This window comes from Pongo pygmaeus, chromosome 1 (assembly GCF_028885625.2).
Source record: "Pongo pygmaeus isolate AG05252 chromosome 1, NHGRI_mPonPyg2-v2.0_pri, whole genome shotgun sequence".
Taxonomy (NCBI): Eukaryota; Metazoa; Chordata; class Mammalia; order Primates; family Hominidae; genus Pongo; species Pongo pygmaeus.
The window spans coordinates 47,665,661-47,687,835 of record NC_072373.2 but is presented as its reverse complement, the minus strand read 5'-3'; the positions used below and the strand labels follow the sequence as shown (position 1 = coordinate 47,687,835).

Sequence of the window (22,175 nt, the reverse complement as noted above, 5' to 3'; positions counted from 1 at the left end):
CCTGGCCAACATGGTGAAACCCCGTCTCTACTAAAAATACAAAAAATTAGCCAGGCGTGGTGGCAGGCACCTGTAGTCCCAGCTACTCAGGAGGCTGAGGAAGGAGAATCACTTGAACCCGGGAGGTGGAGGTTGCAGTGAGCCGAGATGACATCACTGCACACTCCAGCCTGGCGACAGAGCGAGACTCTGTCTCAAAAAAAAAACAAAAGATATGAGTAGGCATTTGACTAGAGGAAATGCAAATGGCCAATAAAAACATAAAAGGATCCTCTGCCTCTCCAATAATTGAGGAAATGCAAATTAAAACAAGAGATACCACTTCACATTGGCAAAAGTAGTATGTATGGAAGCATAGATTTTTATACTCCACTGGTGGGAGTGGTTGTTGATAAAACCATTTTGGAAGATAATTTGGCAGATTATATTAAAACTTAACATGCGCAAATCCTGTGACCTTACAATTCTATCTTTCCCATAGGAAATACTTCCAATAATCATAATACATTTTTATTAAAATTTTGACTTTCTTAAAAACAGATGCTATCTGTATAAAAATGCTTTTAAATTGCAAGATTATTAATAATCATGTAGACAGAAGAGAATGTGGAGAGCAGATTCAACAGAAAATGCACCAGGTTTACTTAGCTGAAATGGAAGTACCAATCTGGATGTGTCCAGGGAAAAAAGTAAGTAAAGAGAAGGAAGTGAGTACACAGAGGTGTTTGACTTGACATGAAGCAACACGGCTGGTAAGCTGGAGAGAAATAGGTTCATAATAATAGTGTCTAGCTGCTGGTTTATACTCTATCAGAAGGGGAAATTGTTATTTTATAGCATTTCTCACATTCCTCCCAGTATTCGTTGGTATGTTCAGGGCTTCCCTCCTCTCCTGGAGTGCAAGCACCCTGCAGGCAGAAGTGGTCTCATTCTTTTTTGGTATTCCTCCATAAATGGTACTTTGTCCCTTGTATAACAGGCATACTCCCAAGTAATTGTTATACATACACGTGTCACAGTTATCACTGAAGCAATCCTCATTGCCTTTTCACAAACCACTCTAAACTCTGAGCTCTTCATCACTGAGAAACCAAGGATCAGACCCATGATCTAGATTTTTTTTTGTTTTTATTTTTGGAGACAGAGTCTTGCTCTTTCATCCAGGCTGGAATGCAGTGATGATATCAAAGCTCACTGCTGCCTCAAACTCCTAGGCTCATAGGCTCGAGTCATCCTCCCACTTGGGCTTGGCATCCTGAGTAGCTGGGACTGTAGTTGTGTGCCACCATGCTTGGCCGATTTTTTTTTTTTTTTTTTTTTTTTTGTAGAGTCAGGGTCTCTCTTTGTTTTCAAAGCTGGTTGCAAACTCCTGGCTTCAAGCTATCCTTCCACCTTGGCCTCCCAAAGTGTTGGGATTTTGTTGTTGTTGTTGTTGTTTCCCTTCTGTGGGCAGGACCCAGAGTCCCAACTCTTATAAATCCATCCTTTTGTCCTCCTTTAGATGGCCATGCTGCTGAAACTTCAAGAAGCTGCCAACTACATTGAGTCTCCAGATCGAGAAACCATCCTGGACCCCAACCTTCAGGCAACACTTTAAGGGTTCAGCAATCACTGTCACCCCCGGACAGCAGAACGCTGGCATCAGCTATCTTAGCTCCTCCTCTCCCCTCTCCTCTTTCAGAGCACTAGCTCTCCAGCCCCAGGAGGAGAACAGGAGGGAGGAGGAGATGAAAGAGGAGGGACAGGTTCTTGGTGCTGTACCTTTGAGAACTTCCTAGGAAGGAATGGTGGGGTGGCATTTGGGAACTTGTGCCCCCTAAACACATTTACTGGCCTCCTCTAATGACTTTGGGGAAAAGATGATTCTGGGTCTTTCCCTTGACTTCTTGTTTCAATTACAAACTCCTGGGCTTTCTGGGGAGGGGTTCAGAAAACATCAAAACACTGCAGCAGTTCCTAAATGATTCTCACAAGCAACCCTGAGAGAGACAGTCATGTGAGGGGGATCTGGGGGAGGCAGGAAGCTCCTCAGATTTTCTCACAGACCCTTCCCAATTCCATCACCACTGCCAACAACTCCTCCCCCAGAGATCTGGCTGGAGCCCAGAAAAAGAAGCATGTGGTTTAAAAAATGTTTAAATCAATCTGTAAAAGGTAAAAACAAAACAAGCAAACAAACAAAAAACAATGGAAAAGATGAAGCTGGAGAGAGAGGAACCAGTTGCCAAGGTAGAGAGCTGCCCGCTCCTGCCCTCTGGATGACATAGGGGACATCAACAAGACGGCTGCCAACCTGAGAAGTCACCAAACCACAAAAATAACCTTACAGCCTTCAGAGAAAGACTACCAGCTCTGTCTTTCTACCCTCTAATTTAACAATGCATGAGAGTCAATAAACCCTACTTTTTTATTTTTGGTTTTTATTTTGTTTTCATTTTTTTCTCCCATTTGCCTATTTATTTTTTTGTTTCCCTTTTTTTTTTCTTTTTCCATTTTTCCATTTCCTCACATGTCCACGAGATGCTTGGGTTGCTTTTCCAGGGGCTAGTTTGGCTTTTCCAAGTGGGTTTTCTTTGGAGAATCTGATGCCATGCAATTGGCATGACACCTGCCATGCCACTATCTTTGGCATCCATGGGGCTTATATGAGTCATGAAGCATTGGCTTGGAAGTAGAGGGAGAAGAGGAACCCAGTTCCCTTGACTTCCCTTTTGAGAAAGCACACGTTCTGCTGGGTAGCTCAGTTGCCAGCCTCTGTCATGAGAAGGTATAGCCCCATCTTGATAAAGAGTTACTCTGAGCTTTATCATGGACCAGAGGAAAACCAGGAAATTGAAAACATTCCTCTGTCTTGTGGCCAGTTTGGCCTTTCACTGCACTATTCTGATAGTGCCTGACTGAATCCAAATATCCTAGCTGGCTCTTACTATTTTTCACAAGTGAGTATTCACATATAAGAGACCGAACATCCATGTGAGATCATCCCAATCAGAATATAAGACTCAAGGAGTTTGACTTGGTGGCCAATACCTGCCTTCCAAAGAGATCCTACCTTTGCAGATTTGCTCCTTTCCCATTACCTCCAAGGTCTGGCAATCCCTGTTCTTTCATTTGACAAGTACTTACTGAGAACTCACTATGTACAAATCATTAGGTTAAAACAGACACACACACACACACACACACACACACACACACAAAAGACTTGGGCCCTTAAGTTTACAGTCCAGTAGGAAATGTTAACCTCCATTAAGCTACGCCCCCTTGTTATCTAGACCTTTGGGATCATCTAAGAAATGTAGCTGAAACCCAAGGAGCCAGCTAGAAAGAAGCTTTTGATTAGATGTACAATACATTGGGGGGCAGAAGATTTGGGATCAATTAAGATGGAGCCTGAAGGACTATGGAATCTTGCTTGTCAGGAGTGGGCAAGTCTACTTCCTGCCATTTCTGAAAGCCCCGCGGGACCAGCTTCTAGGCTGAGCTGCCTAGCAGGCTAAAGCTTCAGGACTCTGCAGGTCAAGGATATGTGATGAGCACCGGCCTAAGTGTTTGCTCTTCAGATTCCTAAGTAGCACAAGACTTTATCAGAATCTATAGGCATACCAACCTGGATCACTCTGTTCCACCCAGCCGAGGAGTAGATGCATCTGAATCTTCATATCAGTATATTTTCATTTAAGTCCAAAAGATGGTCCAGGCTGCCCCTCACAAAAGTGTCTGCATTCACGTGGTAAGCTCCCATGGATGACAGGGTTCTGTATGATGGAAACTATTATTGCTATTGCTGCTAATTCCATGAGCTGTGAAGATCCCTAACCAACTCAGCTGTAACATATGCAATTCTGTGGTGGGAAGAGGCTGTGTGTCCAAGGATGGTGCTGAAATCACTGCCTTAAGGTCTCTGCTGTGCAGAATGAGGAGGCCCCCGAGCTGGCTGTTCTAACTTAGAAGGAAGAGAAGACTGGATGGGCCTGCTTGGGATCTAGGCCTTTTCTAAACCCTATCCTAAGCTCCAGTTCCATGGCAAGGCTCAGACTTTTAATGCCATCTTAATCTGATGGTTGAGCGCTTCACTCTATTTTCTGGTGCTGCCCAGCCAGTGCCTTCTGCCATGGATGTTACTGGCTACTTGAGAAAAAGGAGAGGGGAGAACCCCTTCTTTCGTTCCAACTGCCTCTGACCCCAAAGGGATTCTTGGCTCTCTGGTAACCATGGATACCACCGTGAATTTTATTTGGATCCTCAGCAGGTTGATTCTGGAGGCCTCATGCTATGACTTTTTATTTCTCTTCCTGAGATCCACCACCCTCTACTCTCAGCTGACTGCTGCATTTAGCCCAGGTCTCCAATTGCTTTCCTCCAGAAAGTGTGTTCCCATCTAGTGAGGTGGTATTGAAGCCTCGGCTTTCCCTCTGGAGCCTGGGACCCTGTTTACAGTTGCACATCTGGGCCCCTCACTGTGGGGATTGATCATTCTCATGAAGGAATCACAGTTATATGGCAACTGCAGAAGGCTGAGCCTCCTCATGGTGCTATAACCCCTTGGGACACTCATCCAGACTTCTCTGAAGCAGAAAACCTGAGCTCCCCACTCACTGCCCTAGAATTTATGGCAAGGAGCAAATCCACAGCATTCTCTCCCACCTACGTCCTGCTTCTTGGTTGAGACTACCGGGATCCTTCAGAAAAGAAACACTGGGTCCCATAGCTAAATTCTCAACTGCCAGGCACCTTCAGAAGAATCCAGCCTAATACTGGAATTTGTGCTATTATCTTCCTCTCCAGCCCCCCAACTCCATCCCTCACCACAGTTGTCTAGGAAATGACATGAATTCAATATCTAATGTCAACCAATGGGGAGAGCCACAACTCCAGGAGAGGTTCCTGAGCTGAGTCCCTTAATTTCTGGATGAAGAAAACCAACAAGTTTTGTCCAATGTACTTGTTTCTCAGACCTTGCCTAGGCACTAAAAATAAAATACTAGGTCATCGGAGGCTAATGTGGGACCTGATGTCTGTGTGTGTGTGTGTGTGTGTGTGTGTCTCCCTCTCTCACACACACAAGAGCAGTTTGCTGTTGCTGTTTCCTACCTTCTGAGGCTTCAAAGTATTTTTTAAAATCTATACTTTGTGGCAGCTCTACGGTGCTTATCTCTGTCTTTATGTCAATCCTTAAGTACCCATGTCTTTTGCATGTCTAACCATTGGGAAGGTAGAGGCTGGCAGGGAAGACAAATCTGCTGCAAGTCCGTGGGAAGACCCTACAATGAAATCCTTATTGGTTGGTATACTGTTTTGGTCTTGAATTGCCAGCCTTGCAACTGATCTATCCATATTCCTTAAGTACTAAAGACAAAACAGAGGGCTTCTTTTTCTCTCTTAATGTCTTGCCTTCTGGTTTTCCTGGTTTGCAAGACTAGTGTACCTAATCTCACCATCTCTTCATTTCTAGCTCTCTGAAACAAGGGTCACACTGCTCAGAGGGATAACCCCTTACAGTGGTCTGAGGAGTAACTATTTCCTAAAGTATTCTAAAAGAGTAGGAAGAGAGAAATGGTAGCCTGCTGCTTCTCACAGACACCTCACATCCTCACTTGGGATGGCATCCACATAGAAACCCTGCATTTAGGTAAAATTTGCCTGACTGAAGAGGACTCAGTCCTCCAAATCAAGATCAAGGAGATATCTGCATGAGACCTTAAGAACTCTTTACTGCCATTATTTGGAGAGGGCGGGGGAATTGTCCTAATCACACATTTAACACAGGGAATAAGTGCTGAAGTGACCCAGATCACCAAGCGCAGTTCCTCATCATACTTTATTTTTGCTTTCCTTATTCCTTGGCACTGACTAAGCTAAAGTTAAGAAGCAGACTTCATAAGCCAACCCGTGATGGGATGGAAAAATGGGCTTTTGCAGAGGGTTTATTAATAGAGATGGATATACTACTCACAAGTTCTGGCTCGTGGCTCCACTGAGAAGGCCATAGTAATAAAATGATCTTACGAGCACTGTTCCCCAAAGGCCAAAGCCTAGAGATATCGCCCCTTATGATCCAATCAGCCTTATATTTTAATGAGTCCTGAATCAACCTGACTACGGATATATGGGGCCACCAACTTGACACTCCCCACTGCCCAGGGTGCATGGGTGCATGTCTGCTCAGCCTAGCCCTGGAAGCGAGCACTGCCAGCCACAGATCCTGGGAAAGGTGGTAGTAACCCAGAAGATGTAGCCTTGAAGGGAGGATACCTATCAAAATGCCAAAGCTGCAGGGACACGAAGACGGTTGAAAATTCAACCTATGTATACTAGATCCTTCCAGTTTGATGGTTTGGTCATTCTTCTTCATGATTATACCGTGGAGAATTTTCTGTGACAAGAGTGGTCGTGGAAGTAAGTGAGTGATCCCCTGGTTTCTCATTCCTTAAAGCAGTGGTTCTCAAAGTATGGCACAAGACCAGCAGCATCAGCAGCATTTGGGAACGTGTTAGAAACGAAATTCTCAGTCCCATCCCAGATCTGCTGAATCAGAAACTCTAATGAGAGGACCCAGCAATCCATGTTTTAATAAACCCTCCTGGTGATTCTGATGCACACTAAATTCAACTGTTTTAAAGGGAAAGCCCTTTAAAGTAGTAGAGTTCCCACACTGAGAGGCTTTGGGGCCCAAAATAAGAAGGTTCTAGGTTGTAATTCAGACTTTAACGTTAATTTCAAAGTCACCTTTCTCATGCTTCCTTGTGTTTCTGTTTTTCCATTTATTTTAACAAAGAAAGGTATGTCTGCTTTTGGGTGGAAGTTAGGAGAATGTTTGCATCTTTCCTAGTTGAATACAGCCTTCAGAGAAAAACCTTATGCCTTGGAAATTACTACCTGGCACACTAAGGGGCTTCAACAAGGAAAAGCAGTTGGAGGTCTCTTCCAGATTGCTCTTCTGCCGAATTATTTGTATCTATTCCAAGCTGATTATGTAATAGGATGGAAAAAGTAAAAAAAAAAAAAAAAATCTAATTTGTATGTCCATGACAACGTGTTCTCCCAGCAACATCCCTCTCCTTTATTTGAGTTATAAAAAAGGGCACTGCTGGGCCTGAGAACCGGGCCAGAACCTCCTTCTGTATGGCAGCTAACAGTGTAGGGCTCCAGTAGCCCAGGAAGGCCCCTTATCCACACTCCACTCAGCTCATAGGAGACTCTTGCATAATGAAGACACAGCCCTGGGCACTTCAGTCCTTGTGCTCCTCCTCTCTTTTCCCCACAGCAGGACCTGGATACAGAAGTACTCAGCCAAGGTGATAGAATAAAATCCTTTTTTTGTTGTTTTTTTTTTGGTTGTTTGTTTTGGAGAAGGAGTCTCACTTTGTCACCCAGGCTGGAGTGCAGTGGCACGATCTCGGCTCACTGCAACCTCCGCCTCCCGGGTTCAAGCGATTCTCCTGCCTCAGCCTCCTGAGTAGCTGGGATTACAGACGTGCCATCATGCCCAGCTAATTTTTGTATTTTTAGTGGAGACGGAGTTTTGCCTTGTTGGCCAGGCTGGGCTCGATCTCCTGACCTCAGGTGATTCACCCGCCACAGCCTCCCAAAGTGCTGGGATTATAGGCATGAGCCACAGCGCCCTGCCAAATAAGATCCTTTTTTAAAAAAAATCTGAAAAAAGCTTCATATCTTTACAAACTCATAAAATAGCTGATTGGGCCATGGCGGAGACGAGGCTGTTTAGAACTGGTTTTGTTTCAAGTTTGTCAATTTTCCCTGTATGAGAACTTGGGTAAAGCACAAAGAAACATACAGTGCTAGTAATAGGTCTCCTGAGCTCTGGAACTGTGTTTGGAGGAAGGACTAAAGCCCGGGGGAGGTGAGTATAAAATAATTCCACTAAGATCACCTCCTCAGTCCCCAGAAGGCTGATGGTGGATCCTCTGGCCATCTCCTGTGGGGTCTTCCTGCTTCTCTGCCGTTTCTCTATGCCTGAAGACACAAAGATGATATCAAGGCAGAGCTACCATATCACAGCCAGTCTCTGGGCTACTGCTGTGCAGTGGCTCCCACTTTCTAATGCTTTTTTGTTTTTGCTTTTTCTAACAAAACAATCTTTTTTCAAAATGAATTCCAACCCCTGCTAGCTTCCTTCCCCGCCTCCATACTGTTTTAGGCAGCACCGTTTATGTGACAGAGTCCGTGTTTCTCAAATGCATAGTGTTCCTCAGGGGGAGAGTGAACAGAAATTTTTGCAACACTTTTTTTTTAAGTTATTGGGTACAAAATCCCAAACCAGGATATGTGTATGTCTGTGTGTTTATGTTTTTTATTTGACCCTCCCCTCTTTCAACCTATACCCTTTTATATCCAATGTAGAAAAAGCGAAACTGAATCTGGAAAGCAAATTGTTGTATATAGTTGCGGTAACAATCATGAAGAGAGAGCTGGGCTGTCCCCTCAGTAATTCATTTTAAATAACAAATTATTTAAAAATAAAATTCATGCCAGAGCCAGCTGAAAAGGCCTTCCTTCATCACCACTGAGGCCACCCCCAATCTGGGCCCTCTGTCCATCTGGCATGTCTCCTCCCAGCAAGATTCATCTGTTCAATGCCATTTGCGTTTCAATAAAGTTATCTCCTGTACTGTCCACTGTTTCTCTAGCTCCCTCTCTGCCTGGTTTCTGTCTCCATTTATCTTGTGGCCCATTCCTTGATTGGCAAGGCCAGACTGCTTGTGGTCATTTGCCTAACCCAGAAGTAAACCGAAACCCTAAGCTAGAGTCTCCTGACTCCCATGGTTGGGGGTGGGAGGAACCCCTGCTCGCACATTATGGACATAGAATCCTTCACTGGATCTCAAAACATCCAGCCCAAACATCAAGGAGTCCTCCTTGGTGTCCTCCATCTGGGTTGCTGCAGTGTTTGAAAACATACCACCCTCTTGACTTTGCTAAATTTTCTTCTTGGGGTAAAAGTGAACTGACCTATTAGAAGCTGTTGTAATCAAGTTCAACTTCTCTTGGCCACTTCAAGAAAGTAAATAGGCTTACTATTCCCCATTGCAAAACTGAAGGGTCCAAGAAGCAATCTTCTCCCTATGAAATTGTAGTAACATAACTCATCTCTGCCCTCTTAACATGGGAGGTGACAAGCGTGTTGAGAACTCTCTTCAAGCCAGTTGCAGTGGGTGTACCTGTAGCTCTAGCTACTCTGGAGGCTGAGGTGGGAGGATCACCTGTCCAGCCTGGGCAACATAGCAAGACCCCCCCCAATTCAAAAATAAATAAATAAATAATTAAGAAAGCCTTCTTTTGAAGTAATCTTCTGATGAGATGACTTAATCCCTGATTGTTACCAGTCCAGCATCCACAGTCTTGGAAGTGACCTAGGATTTGGTAACTGGTTTCCTTTGCCATGTGAGAATGAACTCACTTGATAAGGGTTCCTGGGAACCATTTTGAAGGCACATAACCTGAACAGCTCACTAAAAAATACCTGTTCCTGTTTGCTCTAGAACCTCCCGTTCCAACGACATTCTATCCTTTCTGCCACTACATGCTTGCCACTCTGCCCTGCATTTTTTTTTTAATTTTTATTTTTTTTATAGACAGAGTCTGTATATCTTGCCCAGACTGGAATGCAGTAGCTATTCATAGGCATGTTGACAGCACACTACAGCCTGGAACTCCTGGGCTCAAGTGATCCTCCTGCCTTGGCTTACATCTTGCTTTTTCTTTTTTTTCTGAGACAAGATGTCACTCTGTCGCCCAGGCTGGAGTGCAATGGCGCAATCACTGCTCACTGCAGCCTCGTCCTCCTGGGCTCAAGTGATCTGCCCACCTCCACCTCCCGAACAGCCGGGACTACAGGGCGCACGCCACCACGCCTGGGCAATTTTTATATTTTTTTTGTAGAGACGAAGTCTCGCTATGTTGCCCAGGCTGTTCTCGAACTCCTGGGCTCAAGCGATCCTCCTGCCTCGGCCTCCCAAAGTGCTAGGATTAGAGGCGTGAGCCACTGCGCCTGGCCACACCCTGCATTTTTAACGCCTCACTGGAGCGCTCATCCTCTCCACCTGCTCCACTATTTAGGAGCGGCTCTGCACCGTGGGCCATTTCCTACGACCAGCCGCTGACAACCATATGATCAAACTGCTCTTGTTCCCGCACCCCTTAAATGTCCAGCCATAATTTCTCAGGGAAAAACATTTATACATTTTCAACAAATAGGATTCATTCTCAAATAGTCACATACAGCACTCACTCTGGAGGAAACTCCCTTTCACATGCCAGTGTCTCCCCTGCCCAGCCACTTCCCAGCTTTGAGGTTGGGCTCATCTAGGCTGGAAAACCAAGGGACTGGGCCGTGGTTTTCCCACTTCCACTTCCCAGTTTGCTTTAGTTTATTTTCCCCCCTCTTTGGATTCCTGAGGCTAAGATGAAGAGAGTCACCTGAGCCAATTTTTTTTCAGTGTTCGGGGGGAAAAGAGTGTGGTTTAAAATAGGAGCTATTTGTGACCCAGACCTCTCTCCTTAAAGCCCTCTACATCTATTCCCATCCCGCCTCCTCTCTCCTAACACCTGAAAGATGCATGAATATAAAGTCATATATCATGAACTTTATTCCAAATGAGATTGCTAACTTACTGTGCAACTTTAGGAAAGCCCCTTAACCTGTCTGGGGCTCAGTTTTCACGTAAATCCAGTGATCCTTGCAGAGAAAGGTGCAGTTCTCGTTCAGGCAGCAGGAGGCACTGTCTCAGGAGGCTTAGATTCATTCCCCGCCCTCCGCCCGCTCCCGCCCGCCCGCCTCTGGTGCGCAGGCGCGGCTTCGCGGATTGGCCGCGCGCGGGGGCCGTCATTCGGTGGCGGGTCCCGGCCGCGGGGCTGGCGGGCTGAGGGGAGAAAAGATGGCGGCGGCTGCGGCAGCTGGTGCGGCCTCCGGGCTGCCGGGTCCAGTGGCACAAGGATTGAAGGAGGCGTTAGTGGATACGCTCACCGGGATCCTATCCCCAGTACAGGAGGTGCGGGCGGCTGCTGAAGAACAGATTAAGGTGCTGGAGGTGACGGAGGGTGAGTGAGGCGGGACCGTCACGAGGATGGCTCAGCCGCACAATCCGCTGACCGCAGCTCCGTACCGGCTGGGGACATGGGGAGCCTGAGCCAGTTGGAGAGCTGGGCGCCGAGAAGTGGAGCAGGAAGCGAGAGATTGATGTCGCTGGTGGTTGTGAAAGTCCGAGAGAGGAGAGGCGCGCCTGAAGGATAGGGTCGAGGGAGGTGGAGCCTGGGAGTGGGGGAGGGAGGGTGGAGACTTGAAAAGATAGATGGAGCCTAGAATCTGCAGGGGACGGAGATGGAGCTAGACTTGGTGCTGCTGGAGGAAGTAGCGCGGTCGGGGAAATATTTTTTGAGTCTAGGACCAAGGTCTTTTGCTGTTTTCTTCATCAGCTCGATTGTACTGGGCTAAGAGTAGGGGGAGCTATTAGTAGAAGTGGTGAAGGGTAGGGCCTCGAAAAGGCGGCTATCAAAGCTTAATAGATGTCATCAAACAAGTTTCTGCCTCTGAGTTATAAACCTAGCTAGTTGTTTGTACTCTTCATGTTTTCCCAGAAATTAAATGCATATGCGATTGCTTCACTGTCCTGAACATACTTCCGTTTATTTTAAAAATAATTTGCCCTTATTAAATACCTTTGTGCATTTCTATTTGGAGGAACTGATCATCCTTTGTTTTTGATTCTTTGTCTCCATCCTCTATTGTGTGCTTTAAAGTGATGGAGAAGAAAATAAACTATTGGTTCGAGATTTTCTATCAATTTCCTGCCGCGTGAGCCTTTCACCAGGTCCCGGGTCCAGTGTAGCTACCACAAAGAACAATTTAATCCAGAAACAGGAGGAAAAATCTTCTTGGTCTTTGTGTAAGAAATATATCTGGTCAGAGCTTCACTGGAACTCCAAATCCTCAGAATCTCCCAACTCAGGAATATTTCCACCACCACTTAAATACCTCATCAGAGATATGGGAAATTGTCCCATCACACACCCATCACATTCAAAACCTTCAGTTAACTCTCCTACTGGACGTATTTTTATTGAAAAGAATTTAGAACAAATCTCTCTTAAATTTAGTTTACATTCTCTCACAGTATGAAAGAGCTGTTGAAAACAAATTTTCTTCTGTTGGAAATATGTTGAGATTTGGGATCTAACAGGCTAAGGACCATTTTGAAGGCCCACTTGTAATTGTCATTGTTTTATAAAATATCAGATCTACAAGAGGAGAAACCACTGGTTAGGAGAAAGCTGTTTGAGAACCATGTATAAACTAATCTAAAAGAGTTTTTAGCGGCTTCTAAATAAAATTCCTTTATGCACATTAATGTCTGTCTGCCTTGAGTATGAGGAAGGAAGAGTGACAAAGCAAAGGAACCTCATCACATTCAAGTTGCCACCTGAATAAAACTTGAGAGTCTGGTGCAAATTCATCTTAACTAAACCTTCCCTGAGTGGTACCCAGTGCTCCTGGTGCTCCAAATGCATGTCTGCACCTTTGTATGAAAGGTGGACCTTGACTTGTATTTCAGCTGTCTTGCAACAACCCCACTTTTGCTCTGATCTTTTCAACTTTAGCCAAATGCCATGGTCTCATCTGGGCAAAGTCAATTATAAAGTTCTCGAGGTCTTTTTTGAAACTCTGATTCCTCACTTTATTCATCTTTTTTTATTTTCTTGAGACTGGGTCTCGCTCTATCGTGTAGACTTTGGAGCAGTGATGCCATCATGGCTCACTGCAGCCTCAAACTTTTGGACTCAAGCGATCCTCCCACCTAGGCCTCCTAAAGTGCTGGGATTACAGGCCTGAGCCACCACACCTGGCATCTTTTTGGGCCTTTAAGTGAAAAATTAAATTTCAGAAGTACAGAATTTTGATCTAAGTCACTGATGAGAAATAGATCGACTGCCCCCCGACCCCCGTAACTTACTGGTAATGTGCTGTTGGGCAGACTGTGAGAATGAAAAGTATGGAAAGGCATTGATGCAGTGACCTGATATTGGTGGTCTAGTAACAGAGCATATGACTCAGGGTTTGGATGTGGTGGGAGGGTTGGATCAGTCTCTGGAGTTTAGTGCAGTGCTTCAGACCCTTTGGAGGCTGCTTGTGTCTTTTAAGTAGTCTGGCTCCTTATGTTTATCAAAAAAACTATAGAGATTTACCCCCTTCTGTACCTGTTTTTAGGTGGAGAATGGTGGTCCATTCCCTCAGATGCGGTCTGCTTTTTTCCTCTTGTGGCCTTTAACAAGTTATCTTTGACGCTGGGTTCAGAGTACCTCCCACCTTATACTCTGTCTGAATCTCTCAGATGTTTTCTGAACATGGTGCAATATAGTAGCTTCTTCTTTACCAGCCTCAACCCTTCTTTACATGAAAACATAGCACCCAGCTTTCCAGCCGGGATTTAGCCAACTATCTGGCCTGATGAAACTGGCAGGACATTGTTCCTCCTATTAGAATGCCCTACAGAGCAAGATGAGCCATTCTTGCAAACTACTTTCCACTTCTTTGGTGTTGCTTCACATTTTAGTGTTTTTTGGTTTTGTTGTTGTTGTTGTTGTTGTTGTTTTGAGACAGAGTCTCAGTCTGTTGCCCAGGCTGGAGTGCAGTGGTGTGATCTCGGCTCACTGCAACCTCCGCCTCCTGGGTTCAAGCGATTCTCCTGCCTCAGCCTCCCGAGTAGCTGGGATTACAGGCACCTGCCACCACGCCTGGCTAATTTTTATATTTTTAGTAGAGACGAGATTTCACCATGTTGGCCAGGTTGTCTCGAACTCCTGACCTCAGGTGATCCACCCGCCTCGGCCTCCCAAAGTGCTGGGATTACAGCCGTGAGTCACTGCACCCAGCCCACATTTTAGTTTTATCCTAGTAGAAGGAACCTTGTTTTCTGGTTCTAGGAAACACTTTTTTTTTTTTTTTTTTTTTTTGAGATAGAGTCTCACTGTGTGGTCCAGGGCCTAGGCTGGAGTGCGATGGCATGATCTTGGCTCACTGCAACCTCCACCTCCCAGGTTCAAGCGATTCTCGTGCCTCAGCCTCCCAAGTAGCTGGGATTACAGGCATGCACCACCATGCCTGGCTAATTTTTGTATTTTTAGTAGAGGCGGGGTTTAGCCATGTTGCCCAGGCTGACCTTGAACTCCTGAGCTCAAGCAGTCTGCCCACCTCGGCCTCCCAAAATGCTGAGATTACAGGCATGAGCCAACCGGCCAGGCTGGAAACACTCTTAAAACTTGACGTTAATGAGAAATCTGGGATTTGGTGTCTATTATTATTTGTGTTCTGGTAATCTTTTGATCATTTTTTGGTTCCATGGGGCCCAGGATCAGGTGACAACCAGATCTAGTCCTCCCTCTGTCCTCTCAAATAACCACACTGTCTTTGTGAGCTGTTTATTAGTCCATCGCATAGGAGACTGATACCACATGGTCTTTAAGATTAACTGGTCTGTTCCCTTTGCCAAAAAGATTCGTTACCTTCCTTGGCTACCAAGTGATGATCCCTAGTCTTGAAGATTAAATGGGAGAATATCTAATTTGTGGGGAAAGGACACAGGTCGATTGTCAACTCCCTGTTAAAAGGACAGGCAAGAGAAGTTGACATGCTGTGACCAAATTGTACTGTAGATGAGATTTTAAGAAGCAGTTATCTTAGAAAATAAAGGTTGCTGGAGCCTAGAGTAGTCCTGATCATTTAGTGTACCAGCTGATATTTTCTGATAAATAAATTGCCTGTAATTAATTATCACATTTTCCAGAATGGGCACCTGTTCTCTTAAGCCAAAGAAGTGTGTGTATGTGAGAGATCCACTTGATTCATGTAGCGTGTCAATCTGAAAAGGATAAGATAGGTTACTTCATCAGCCTGGTGTCCTGGAATGATTTATCTTTTTTATTTTTTATTTATTTTTATTTTTTGAGACAGAGTCTCTCTCTGTCACCCAGGCTGGAGTGCATTGGCATGATCTCGGCTCACTGCAACATCCGCCTCCTAGATTCAAGTGATTCTCCTGCCTAAGCCTCCCAAGTAGCTGGGATTACAGGTGCGTACCAACATGCCAGGCTAATTTTTGTATTTTTAGTAGAGGTGGAGTTTCACCATGTTAGCCAGGCTGGTCTCGAACTCCTGACCTCAGGTGATTCACCCACCTTGCCCTCCCAAAGTGCTAGGATTACAGGCGTGAGCCACTGCGCCCGGCTGGAATGATTTTCTTGAGCCCCTGTGCTTGCTATTTTCGCTAGTCACTTGGAATCTGGAAGAAACCCAGCAAACCTCTCTGAATATGTAAAGTCTATTTAACAGGGCTAATTAGATAAGGAGATGATGCCAGTAACCACCTTCATCAGATAGCACTCCCATCCTGAATTGAGAAGAACATTGCTTGAAAGTTTGGAAGTTATTATGGTATACGGTATTCTGCAGATAATTGTTAACCTTTCATTTTTCTTTCTTTTTTTTAAGATACAGAGTTTTGCTCTGTCACCCAGGCTAGAGTGCAGTGGTGTGATCATAGCTTACTGCAGCTTCTAACTCCTGGGCTTACGCAGTCCTCCCAACCTCAGCCTCCCAAATGGCTGTGACTACAAGCACATGCCCATACTTGGCTGATTTTTTTAGTTTTTTTGTGGAGATGGGGTCTTGCTGTGTTGACCAGGCTGGTCTTGAACTCCTGCCCTCAAGTGATCCTCCTAAAGTGCTGAGATTATAGGCATGAGCAACCACACCTGGCCCCTTTCATTTTTCTTAGGAGGATTGAGATTTTGAGTTTGCTCAGGTTTGTAGGAAATTTACTTCTACCTAAATAGGGTAAAAAAAAATTTTTTTTAAGTTTTTTTATTCGTCAGAGACTTTTTTCTTTCTTTTTTTTTTTTTTGGTTCCACTGCTAAGAGTCTAAAGCATGCTTTCTAATTCTGTTTTGTTTAATAGGCAGGTTCATATTAAGCACTTAACGAACATAGTAGTTAAAAAGACTGGAGAGGTTATGAACCACCGAAGATCTCTTATGTCAAAGTCTCATATTCTGTACTCAGCTTCATCAACTCTTTTTCTTTTGTTTTTCTCTGACTTACGGTGAGATCATGAGAATTACCATCTTTTGAGAATGTCAGCCTTTTATTTTTGGTGTATTCATGCTTTATTTTTTTGTATCTTAAAATGAAGTTCTTTCCCTCTTTTTCTACTTCTTTCTCTACTTTTCCTCTAAGAATGGCATTACCCAAGTGGTGGAATGGGTTGCTTTCATTCAGAAGCTTTAATTCTTCATGCCAGCATGCACAGACTTTCTTACATAACTAGATTTAGACCCTAGGACATTTTCTTCTTTGCTTATTTCTTTTTTGCCTATTACAAATGATGATATTTCCCCTATCATTTGGCCTTGTCTAGTTCCCAGTAGATAAGTCACAGAGAATACATTTTTCTTCCCTTCTACCACGATTATGTTGAACAGGGGAGGGGGGAAATTATCTCTCCCTCACCTTTCCTGGCATTCAGATGCTGCCTAGATACCTGTATTGATTTCCCCATCTTAGATGCCTAGAGAGATGATCCTGCTGGCTGGAAGTTTGCTTTCTGGTTCTCATGGGCACTTTTCTGGCTCTTTTGCAGTATAGCGTAAGCACTGTCCACCTGCGAAGGGCGCCCCTCAAGGATCCAGACGCACTCCTGGGCATGTGGCGGGCACTGAGCCGAGCGGAAGGCGGCCACGCTCGGAAAAAGGCCAGTGGTGGAGTTTTCTTTTTCCTTTCAGCTGTGGTTTTGTGGTGCTTACCAACTCCCATGAGAAATAGGGGGCTTGTCCAAGAGTCTACTCAAAACCCCATCCTTCTCCAACAATCCCTTTTCACAATTCTTATTAGTTGACTGTCAAAGTACTGCCAAGTCTTGTCTCTCTAGGAGACCCTTCAGACCAATAGCATGTATTTCTTAAACGATCCTTTATCCTCCATGCTCTCCTTTGGATTTTCCCTTCCAAACCAAGTTTTAGATAGATAATGTTTTTGCCATATGGGGTGATAAGAGAGAAAGGGGAGCAAGGATAACGAGAGGGAAGCAAAAGACTAAAAGAGAATGAGACTAGAGAATGAAAGAGGGCAGAGGATTTCTTAGGAAGTCAAAGGATGCCATTTTGGATAGGAATAAAGGTATAATTAAGGAGAATCTAGAGTCAGGGTGAAAAATCAGATTAACAGAATGAACTGTCCTTATTTCACCATGGGAAAGGGAACTAGAGAAATTAAATTCCTAACAAAAATCGCTTTAGAAAACAACTTCATATAGCCCTCTTGGCAATGTTGCCCTTTGGCTCAACTTCATAGATTGAATCTTAGTTTAATCTCAAACAGTCGTTTCCAAGCAAAGCAAAATAAAGTGGATATATATGTCTGTGTTTCTTATATTTTCCCTGCCTTCATCATCCCAGAGTAAGTTATTAGGCTATTCTTTCTCATATTGTTAAAGACATTATGTTAAAGACACCAGGCCGGGCACGGTGTGGCTCACGCCTGTAATCCCAGCACTTTGGGAGGCCGAGGCGGGCGGATCACAAGGTCAGGAGATCAAGACTGTTCTGGCTAACGTGGTGAAACCCCATCTCTACTAAAAATACAAAAAATTAGCCAGGCGTGGTGGTGGGCGCCTGTAGTCCCAGCTATTGTGGAGGCTGAGGTAGGAGAATGGCCTGAACCCGGGAGGCGGAGCTTGCAGTGAGCCAAGATTGCACCACTGCACTCCAGCCCTCCAGCCTGGGTGACAGAGCAAGACTCCATCTCAAAAAAAAAAAAAGGACACCAATCAGTAAAACCAGAAGTCCCCCAACACGCACACACACGTACTTTTTTTTAACAGATATACTTAGTTGTATTTCAAAAAATATTGTGTCTCTGTTAAGTGAAAAATCTGTAAGTAGGGTTTTACTACTTAACAGAAACCAATGGATAGGAGCAAATGTGTTGATCAGATTTAAAATAAGGCAAAGAGCTTTAGGATTATTTTCTGGCTTTTCCTTCTTTGCATAGTTTGTTTCTTAGTTTGTTTTTTGATTGAGACAAGGTCTTGCTCTGTCATCCAGGCTGGAGTGCAGTGGTGTGATCATAGCTCACGGCAGCCTCAAACTCCTGGGCTCAAGTGATCCTTCCACGTTAGCCTCCTTCATAGCTGGGACTACAGGTGCGCATCACCACACCCAGTTAATTTTGCATCAGTTTTATAGCACAGAGTTTACCATCAACATCATACTCCTTGGAAACAATTATTTATATAGCTTTTAAGTAAACTAAAGTATTATGGGTATGACACTCTTAAATGGTGAGTGATATCCTTGTATTTCTAGTAGGTATATGGTCTAGACAGAATAAATTGGATTAAGTAAAAGAATTTTGTGTTTTCCCTCTTTCATCCACCTATAACCTAATGCAAATAAGCTCTTTGTCTTTGAATTTTTCAGGCTTTGAAACATGTGGTCATGTTGGACATGTGGTCATAATTTTTGAAACTCTAGGGGTCTGTAGAGAAGAAAATCTGTTTATTTTATTTTAAAATTTGTCTTTAGTTAACGATGGTGTTATTTGAAGATTTTCTTTGCCATCATATATCTGCTTTTGAGCAAATATATGTTACTTGAACTTTAATGCTGCTTCTTTCGTGCGTGAAAGAAATTAGCTTTTAGAAGGAGTCCATCTTAAAATACTTGTTGTAGGTACAGATCCCTTGGTTAACTTGGGTTTTTGGCCCCTACGTGGGTCTTAATCTTCTGATGATCTCTTATTCTCACCATCCCTTCCAGTCTCAGTGACGTGTGAAGCAAGGTGGTTAGTGGAATTTTGTATATGATCTTTGATAGGTTACCAGACATGATTAACTTATTACTGTATTAGAGTGAAGAGCTTCTAACTACTGTGATCATCACTGGAGTGCATCCTTCTGGCAGGGATATGGAAAAAATATATTCATGCTAAGCTTTTCTCTTCAGAGAAAAGACTTGGAATTCTCCGGCTGATGAGAAAGGACCCCTAAACTGTGACAGGACCTATGTGTAAAGTTTGCCTGGTCTTCATGCTCTAATGACTCCTGTGATCAGTGCCAGAGTGAACTGATGGAAAATGTGTGGTTCTTTTTCCCTTTTGTGAGCTGTGAGCCTCGATATTACCCTACAGCTATATGAATATCAGTGCTGTCATTGGAAGGACAGTTGTTCAGATTTGTTTAAGCTTAAAGTCTTAAGTTTCAAACCCTTCTCAAAAAGTCTTGTTCGTCAATATCTTTTCACACTGTATATTGAAGAATTTCTTCATTTTGATCTTGTTTTGGTTTGTCCCTGTAGTAATGTTCCAAAAATTATGCTCTTGCTAGGAACATTAAAAGTCCAAATCATAATGACCTATGGAAAAATTATTTAAATAGTGCTTTAAAAGAAAATACTAGGCCAGGCACAGTGGCTCACGCCTGTAATCCCAGCACTTTGGGAGGCTGAGGCGGGCAGATCACCTGAGGTTGGGAGTTTGAGACCAGCCTGACCAACATGGAGAAACCCCATTTCTACTAAAACTACAAAATTAGCTGGGCGTGGTTGCACATGCCTGTAATCCCAGCTACTCGGGAGGCTGAGGCAGGAGGATTGCTTGAACTCAGGAGGTGGAGGTTGCAGTGAGCTGAGATTGCGCCATTGCACTCCAGTCTGGGCAACAAGAGTGCAACTCTGTCTCAAAAAAAAAAAAGAAAATGCTGTATGTCCCAGATAATTTGTGAATGTGCTTGTAGATTATTGTGAAGGAAGTTACATAAGGCACACCAGAATTGGTTCACCATGTCCAGGGAGGCCAATCCTGGGTGGACAGTGACATTCTAAGCAGACTTGAGGCCATGAAGTTAGCATCCATTATCACACTAAGTATCTGAACTCAAAGGAATTGTGGATGCCCTTACTAGTTGTCTTCTCCTTTAAATGGGTTTCACATGTGCATTTTAGAGTGCTTTTTTCCATTGAACTTGAACATTGCTATCTAAGAGATGTTCCTGAATTATCTGACTCATCTGTGTTTTAGAATCAGTTCTGATAGTTGACTCCCATATCTTTGGGTTGTAGATACCTGTTGTTTCTTCTCTTGCTACAAATGGGTTTTATAGATTTAACCAGAGTCTGTACTAAGCAAATTAATCCTAAGAATTAGAATGGATTGCAGTATCTGTAGGGGGATTGTGCGAGTTTCAAGTGTTTGCTTGTGATTTAATCATTTAATAACTCTTTCAGAAAGAAAGTGGCTTCTTCTGTGGTGGTCATGCCAAAAAAAAAAAAAAATCCACTTTCCTAAGTGAAACGATAGGTGCCATAGGAGTGGATCAAAAACTGCAGCTTAAAGGTATGATAAGAATGAATTAAGAATCTAAGAATTCAGTAAAACAGGACATAAAATATAAAAAACAATAGCTTTCACATACACAAACCATAAAAGGTTAGAGGACGTAATGGTTTTTTAAAAACCAAAACCAATTTACAGTATCAACAAAAAAGTAAATGCTTAGGAAATGTGTAGGAACCTATTAGAGGAAACTTTTTTTTTTTTTTTTTTTTTGAGATGGAGCCTTGCTGTGTCACCCAGGCTGGAGTGCAGTGGCATGATCTTGGCTCACTGCAACCTCTGCCTCCTGGATTCAAGTAATTCTCCTGCCTCAGCCTCCCAAGTAGCTGGGACTACAGGCGCCCACCACCACGCCTGGCTAATTTTTGTATTTTTAGTAGAGATGGGGTTTCACCATGTTGGCCAAGCTGGTCTCGAACTCCTGACCTCAGGTTATCCACCTGCCTTGTCCTCCCAAAGTGTTGGGATTACAGGCGTGAGCCACCGCACCCGGCCTAGAGGAAACTTTCTGAGACAAGATTTTGCTGTGTCACCCAGGCTGGAGTGCAGTGGCTCAGTCTCAGCTCACTGCAACGTCTGCCTCCCAGGCCCAAGTGATTCTCGTGCCTCAGCCTCCCGAGTAGCTGGGACTTCAGTCACGCACCACCACGCCCAGCTAATTTTTGTATTTTTGGTAGAGACGGGGTTTCACCATGTTGTTCAGGCTGGTGCCTGTAGTCCCAACTACTCGGGAGGCTAAGGCAGGAGAATGGCGGGAACCTGGGAGGCAGAGCTTGCAGTGATCCGAGATCGTGACACTGCACTCCAGCCTGGACGACAGAGCGAGACTCCGTCTCAAAAAAAAAAAAAAGGTGCTGCTATGACTGTATAGCCGTTTGGAATTAGACCCATATCTCACACTAGATTTTTTAAAAATAAACTCTAAAATGATTAGGAGTCTAAATAGAAAAAATTAAATCATACAAGTACTAGAGGAAAACATGGGTGATTTTATCTTTAAACTTGACATAGGAAAAGGGATTCTAAATATGACTCGAGATCCAGAGGCAATAAAAGAAAATATTTTATTGATAAATTTGACTACATAAAATTTTTTTACAATTTACATGGGAAAAACACCACATAAAAAATCAAGAGACAACTGACAAACTGGGAGAAATTTTTTTCCCCACAATGTATACTACAGACAAAAGGATAATACCTTTAATATATAAAGAATTCTTAAAAATTGAGGAACAAAGGACCAAAACAACACTCAGACATACAAAAAGTGTTTAAACTCACTTGTGGTTAGAGAAATATAATCTAAAACAACATCGAATTAATCATTTCTCACCTGTCAGGCTGATAAAAAAATTTTATTTACTTTTGAGACAGAGTGTCACTGTTGCCCAGGCTGGAGTGCAGTGGCACAGTCCCTCCTCACTGTAGCCTCAACCTCCCTGGCTCAGGTGACCCTCCCACCTCAGCCTGCCAAGTAGCTGAGGCTACAGGCATGAGCCACCATGCCCAGCTATTTTGGTGATTCACCATGTTGCCCAAGCTGGCCTTGAATTCCTGGGCTCAAGTGAACTGCTTGCCTTAGCCTCCCAAAGTGCTGGGATTGCAGGTGTTAGCCACCACACCTGGCCAAAAAATTTTAAATATGATAACACATTCTGTTGGCAAGACTGGAAAGATGCTCCTATGTATTGCTGGTAGGAGTACAAATTGGTGCAATCCTTCTGAAGGAAAATTTGATCACACCCAGTAGCTCCACAAATGCACTTACCTC

General features: G+C 43.9%; 2 protein-coding genes and 1 long non-coding RNA gene across 25 annotated transcripts in view; 2 read left to right on the top strand and 1 right to left on the bottom strand.

Annotated features, from left to right (window-relative positions):
- The window catches only part of LOC134737676 (uncharacterized), a 34,223-nt gene extending 30,474 nt beyond the window's left edge, over nt 1-3,749 (bottom strand). For both annotated transcript variants that reach the window (XR_010122787.1, XR_010122786.1), the window contains exon 1: nt 3,611-3,749. This is a non-coding gene — a long non-coding RNA (uncharacterized LOC134737676). The remainder of the gene's footprint in view (nt 1-3,610) is intronic.
- The window catches only part of NAV1 (neuron navigator 1), a 286,405-nt gene extending 277,768 nt beyond the window's left edge, over nt 1-8,637 (top strand). For all 20 annotated transcript variants that reach the window (XM_054461909.2, XM_054461890.2, XM_063647264.1 and 17 more), the window contains one exon: nt 1,502-8,637. In XM_054461909.2, coding sequence (XP_054317884.1) covers nt 1,502-1,597 — 96 coding nt within the window. In that variant the 3' untranslated portion in view covers nt 1,598-8,637. The remainder of the gene's footprint in view (nt 1-1,501) is intronic.
- Nucleotides 8,638-10,789: 2,152 nt separating this feature from the next.
- IPO9 (importin 9) overlaps nt 10,790-22,175 on the top strand; it is a 60,671-nt gene continuing 49,285 nt past the window's right edge. Inside the window, exons 1-2 of one of the 3 annotated variants that reach the window (XM_054462081.2) lie at nt 14,974-15,086; nt 16,653-16,763. Coding sequence is in view for 1 of the 3 variants with exons in the window: in XM_054462043.2 (XP_054318018.1) it covers nt 10,899-11,061 (163 nt within the window). In the remaining 2 variants the exon portion in view is untranslated. Of the gene's footprint in view, nt 11,062-14,973; nt 15,087-16,652; nt 16,764-22,175 lie in introns of those variants that run through there. The other 2 variants (XM_054462043.2, XM_054462061.2) reach the window with 2 other exon arrangements.